Below are 6,056 nucleotides of genomic sequence, written 5' to 3'. Positions count from 1 at the left end.
GGCAGGCGGAGGCTTTTTGCGGGGGCTGTGCTGGGTGGGCAGTTTTCCCAGAGCAAGGAGCAAAGCAGGACTGAGTTGGCGCCAGCTTCCTCAGATGTGGACATTGCTGGCTGGATGGTCAGCCTGTCCCAGCTAGCTTGAACCCGAGGCTCTCCCAGGCACTGTGTTCCTGCTCTGGGGGCTGCAGCCCCATGCCCCGGGGGAGTGGCATGTCACAGAGGGAGGCCCGAGGGGCACCAGCAATGCCAGGAATGGGCCATGGCCGGACTAAGGCCAAAGCACAATTGCTGCCAGACACTGACAGAAAGAAGAGCCGTCTCAGCAGGACAAGGCAGGACCTATGGGAAGAGACCAGCTGGAGTGACCAAAGATGGAGCCGAGCTGCCCCTAGCCCTCGAGGGAGCAGGGCTAAGGGGCTGGCTCATAACAGGGTAAGGAAACCCTGGAGCTGAGGAGGGAGGTGGGGAAGCAGAAGTTTAAGGGCAATGAGTGCCTCCTTCCTTCGAGGGCAGAGCCCTACACAGGGTCACCATTCCAGCTCACAAAATAGCAAGACTGCCAGCCACTCTGAAAGCTCATGGTTCTGTGCAGATTGGCTGGGATGTATTCAATAGTCTTACCAGGAGAGCACAGAGAGCTGGCACAACCCATTCCTCTTGAGGAAACTGAGGCCTGGAGGAGGGTGCTCAAGCAGCAGGCAGCAGGAGGAGACCTAGCAGCCTTTTCCTCTGAGGACCTGGCTGGATGATCAAAGTTCAGCCCTAGTGAGCCAGGTTTGGCTCTGTGATTCCTGTGACCCCAAGCGTAAGGCAGGGTCCTGACTCAGAAGAGGGATTACTATTAGTGGAGCAGGACTTGATTCTGAGCCAAGCTTTACCATCCCTGGTGTCATCTCACCCAGTTATAAAACAGTTAGACTAAGAAGCAGGGAGGCTTGGCAGTGCCTACTTTCAAACGTCTTCTCCAGCAGGAGATGGGGCCCTAGAATGCTGCTAGAAATGAGGTGCAGTTGGGGTGATAGGGTAGTCTACTCTCATCTGGGCTCTCTGTGCAGAGTGAAGCTAGTCCTGAGAACGCAGCACGGGAGCGAAGCCGGGTGAGGACCTTGCGCCAGGCATTTCTGGCACTGCAGGCGGCGCTGCCCGCTGTGCCACCAGACACCAAGCTCTCCAAGTTGGATGTGCTGGTACTGGCTACCAGCTACATAGCCCACCTCACCCGCACACTTGGCCATGAGTTGCCTGGACCTGCCTGGCCACCCTTCCTGCGTGGACTCCGCTACTTGCACCCTCTCAAGGTAGCTCCTGGGTTCAAGGACTGGGGGCAGGGGTTAAACATCCCGGGCTTTGGGGAAGAGCATGGGAATGAGGACACAAGCTGCTCCCCTGTGCAGGGCTGACACTGGGGCCAGTTTCCTTCGCTTCTCCAAGAGTCTAGCTCTTAGGATACAGCGGTGATGGACCATTTGCATGGGGTGCAGTTTCTCCGAAAGGAAGGAAAGATTCTGGGGAAGATTGAGAGAAGAGAAGGCTCTAGGGCTGGGACTTGGGCAATAAAAATGAAATGCAGAGAAATCTTCAATCACCAAGCAGCACCTCCCCCCTCCTGCCTTGATGTCCTCTAGACTCCAGTCACGAACACCTGCCCTCCATGGTCTAAGACAGCAGTGCTCTAGAAGCAGCTGAGCTGGGGTACAGCAATGTGGGGCTGGGGGCTTCCAGCAGCCCCCAGATGCCAGACTGCTCCTAGCTTTCCCCATCCTCCGTTTTATTATGTATAAGAAATGGCCCACCTTCTCTGCTAGAGTACAAAATAAAAGAGAAGTACAGTTACCACTGCAATAACAGCCATCACGAGGAAGATGGTAAAGAGAAACCAGGGGCTGGCTAAGTACTCAAAGTGTAATCTCTTCCTCCCTGAGAGCACCGAAGGAAGATGGAGGATGAAGAGGAGTGCAAGGAGGCCAGGTAGCTGCACAACACCTAGGCCCAGGGTGTTTTGTTCACAACTTGCTTCCAAGGTGTTTAGTAAGGAGCTGGGTAAAGGGTGCCTTGTTAGGCCAGGCACGGTGGCTCACACCTGCAATCCTAGCTACTCTGGAGGCTGAGATCTGAGGATCAAGGTTCAAAGCCAACCAGGATACAAAAAGACCTGAGACTCTTATCTCTAATTAAACTCTAGAAAATGGGAAGAATGCCTTGGCTCAAGGGTAGGGCTGTAGCCTTGAGTTGAAGAGCTCAGGGGCAGTACCCAGGTAGAGTTCAAGCCTTATGACCTCCCCCCCACACACACACAACAAAAGAGTGCCTGTGACCTAGTGGTAGACTGCTCAGCTAGCATGCATGAAGCCTTGGGTTCAATTCCTTGGTACCACATCCACTGTGGCTCAAGTGCTAGAGCACTAGTCTTGAGCCAAATAAGCTCAGGGACAGTGCCCAGGCCCTGAATTCAAGCCTCAGGACTGGCAAAAAAAAAGGTGTCTTGTTATCCAGGTGCTGGTAGCTCACATCTGTAATCCTAGCTACTTAGGAAGCTGAGCTCTGAGTGTTGGAGTTCAAAGCCAGCCCGGGGAGGAAACTCCATGAGACTTTATCTCCAAGGAATCACCAAAAAGCCAGAAGTGGAACTGTGGCTCAAGTGCTAGAGCACTAGCCTGGAACAAAAAAAGCTAAGGAACAGCTCCCAGGCCCTGAGTTCAAATCTCAATACTGATACCACCCACTCACACACACATCCATACACATACGAAAGAGTTCATTGTTTTAAGTTTGCCACTGAGGATTCCATCTGTAATCCTAGATACTCAGGAGACTAAGATATAGAGGATCACAATTTGAAAATAGCCCAGAAAGAAAAGTTGGTGAGACTTGACCTCCAGATTTACCAGCAGAAAGCTAGACTGGAGGTGTAGCTCAAGCGGTAGAGTACAAGACATGAGCAAGAAAACAATTCAAGAGTAAGACCCTGAGTTCAAACCCTAGTACTAGAAAAAAGGAAGGAAGGAAGGAAGGAAGAAAGAAAGAAAGAAAGAAAGAAGAAAAAAAGGAGTGCACTATTACAAAGGTAGGGACACCTTTACCTTCTGAAGGTATCAACTCCTCTGGTTTGGAGGATACTTTCATCAGCTGTCTCCTCTGAATATCATAGCTCTGAAATGTCTTAGGAGTTGCATTCTTTTTCTTTCTTGAAAACATAGTTAAAATGCAAATTTCTTAGATTAAATGGGGCACATTAATATATCACAGGCAAAATCTGTGCAAGGGGCTGGGAGTTTGGCCTAGTGGTAGAGTGCTTGCCTAGCATGCACAAAGACCTGGGTTTGATTCTTTGGTACCATATACATAGAAAAAGCCAGAAGTGGTGTTGTGGCTCAAGTGGTAGAGCTCTAGCCTTGAGAAAGCCCAACGATTGTGCTCAGGCCCGCAGTTCAAGCCCCGGACTGGCAAAAACAAACAAAAACCTGTGCAGGGTCCTGGGGCAGCAACACAGCATGGTCATTTGTTAGAAAATGGCTCGTACCTGGTTCACACCTGTAATCCTAGCTACTCAGGAGCCTGAGATCAGAGGATTGTGGTTCAAAGCCAGCCCGGGCACTAAAAAGTCTGTGGGACTTTTATCTCCAATTAATCACCAGAAAACCGGAAGTGGCATTATGGCTCACTGAGCTGAAGAGCTCAGGGACAATGCCCAGGCCCAGAGTTCAAGTCCCACGACTGACCAAAAAAAAAAGTGATGAAGAATGGGGTGACATAGGGGCTGGGAGGTTGGCCTAGTGGCAGGGTGCTTGGCTAGCATCCATGAAGACCACATACACAGAAAAAGCCGGAAGTGGTGCTGAGGCTCAAGTGGTAGAGCTCTAGCCTTGAGAAAGCCCAAGGACAGTGCTCAGGCCCTGAGTTCAAGACCCAGACCGGTAAAATAAATAAATATTTGGGCCAGGAGTTTGGCCTAGTGGTAGAGTGCTTGCATAGCATGCACGATTACCTGGGTTTGATTCCTCAGTACCACATATATAGAAAAAGCCAAAGGTGGCCTTGTGACTCAAGTGGCAGGGCGCTAATCTTGAGCAAAAAATGTCTATGTCCAGGCCCTGAGTTTAAGCCCCAGTACTGGCAAAAAGAAAAAACAAGAATGGGGTGACATTGTGCAGAAAGAAATGTACTCGTTAGCTGGGAAGGAATCTCATGTGTATTCCCCAGGCTAGCTTTAACTCATTTCTCAAGTAGATAGGATTATAGGCACGAGCCACTGGTGCCCAGATCTCCTGGCATTTTCTGTGGTTACTTTTGCTCCTGCTGGAAGAAAGAACGATCCATAGAGGACCACACAATCCTCCCCTGCCTGCCACTGCCCAGCCTCTGACCGCCCCAGCTCTGCTCAGGGTGCTTGTCCAGTTACCTGTCAATTGTGTCTTGCTCCTTTTAGGGCCCTCTTAGCCAGTTCTTCCTAGGTTTTCCAGTCAGGCTCAGGATGCCATGGTAGTGGGGAAGCCTCTGTTATCTGGGTACAATGGCCAGGAGATTCCTTATCCAGGATTCTGGATTACAGAGGTGGCCCGACAGCACATAACCCAGTTCCCATCCCTTGCCTTGCAGAAGTGGCCTATGCGGTCCCGTCTGTATGCGGGAGGACTGGAGTGCTCCAGCCTTGACCCTGCCACAGTCATTGCTCCAGATCAAAGAACGAGGGATGCTGAGGCGGAGGCCCACGTCTCTGGAGAGCCAGATGTCCTCCTTGCCGCCAAGTCACTCGTGTCAGCTCTCGGTGACAAATGACCCTCACACCCATCCTGTTCTCCTGGACTGTGACTCTCACTAACAGACCTGGATTTTCTACCAGTTCTACTTGCTGTCTCCCCTCAGGCTCTCAGCCATTGGCCCCAACTCAGGCTTCATGCCCAAGGTCCAGCAGGAGGGACAAATGAAGCATGCTGGAGAGTCCTGGGGAGCACAGGGTGCTATCCTCACCCTTGCCACCGGAAGGTGGTCTACCGTGGCTCTTCTGTGGCAGCTACAGGGAAGGGGAATGGAAGAGGTTGCATTAGGTTCAAAGTCAAGTATGGGCACCACCCCTCCCTTTTCCCTCTCAGGTTCCTACCAACCCTCTGCACATAGCCAGAAGACAGTAACTGCTGAGCAGATGTGGAGGAGGGGTCAGAGTAACTGCAGCCCCAGGCGCTGATGGGAGGAGAGGGCGGGGCTAGAGAGGTTCTTAGTAGCTGTGTGAACAGCTCTTGGTAGAGGGTCACAGAGCCAGAAGGAAAACTGAAGAAAAGACTAGGCTTTTCCATCGTTCCCCCAGATGTATCCTCAGTGTCAGAGAGGCAGCGAGGAATTTAGGAGTTTTGTGTCTGGATCAGGGTCTTCACAGCTGCCCCTCATCACAACATGTGTTCTCCCTCGCGGGGCCCTGCACCCTTCCACTCTCTTCTTGGCAGAAGTTATATCTGCAGGTTAAACTCACATTGCTTACATTCCCACTTCCAGAGACACTCAGATATCCCTGAGCTGTTGTCCAGTGTGAGAAGATTTTATCCCAGAGACAATTTGACCTTCACGAACCCACCAAACCAGTTATGGTCCTGCATATGAAGGGTATTGATGTACTACACTCTAGAAGTACTTTGATAGACTTGTATCCAAGAAGGACCAAGCTTTGCACAAGAATGTGTGTCTTCATGACGATCCATCATCTTTCCTTTAAAAAGCAAGACAGATTGGGGGAGAAGGGATTGCCCACTAGTTCCTGGTATCATTGTTGCCTAGAGCTTCACCGGCTCTGGAGTGATTTCTACCACTGGTCTGGAAATGAGCCGCCTGAGCCAGTGGGCCAGTCTCTCTCCACATGCACAATCTTCCCAGGCTCTCCCCTAAGTCCTGCCATGAGGGTCAGAAATATGAAGATGGCTCTGAAGAAATCTTTTGAGGACTGATCACAGAGTCTGTGCACTCTCGGATGAATTTTCCAGGTCAGATAGTAGTTGCAAAGCTGTCACCTGATGTCCAGGTAGGGAAGGAAGCCCTTTTTGTTGTTGTTATTGTTCACCTTTTAGCACA

At 51.1% G+C, this 6,056-nt stretch overlaps 1 protein-coding gene across 1 annotated transcript; it reads left to right on the top strand.

Annotated features, from left to right (window-relative positions):
• The first annotated feature begins 209 nt into the window (after positions 1 to 209).
• On the top strand, positions 210 to 5,056 carry Tcf23 (transcription factor 23). Its single transcript, XM_090336191.1, has 3 exons — positions 210 to 431; positions 1,055 to 1,297; positions 4,596 to 5,056. Exons 1-3 carry the CDS (start codon positions 210 to 212, stop codon positions 4,773 to 4,775), a joined length of 645 nt encoding a protein of 214 aa, XP_090192317.1. The 3' UTR covers positions 4,776 to 5,056.
• The last annotated feature ends 1,000 nt before the right edge of the window (positions 5,057 to 6,056 follow it).

The sequence above is a fragment of the Megascapheus bottae genome, chromosome 7 (genome assembly GCF_031878675.1).
Source record: "Megascapheus bottae isolate mThoBot1 chromosome 7, mThoBot2.hap1, whole genome shotgun sequence".
Classification (NCBI taxonomy): Eukaryota; Metazoa; Chordata; class Mammalia; order Rodentia; family Geomyidae; genus Megascapheus; species Megascapheus bottae.
The sequence above is the reverse complement of the archived record's forward strand: the minus strand, read 5'-3'. Positions and strand labels throughout refer to the sequence as shown.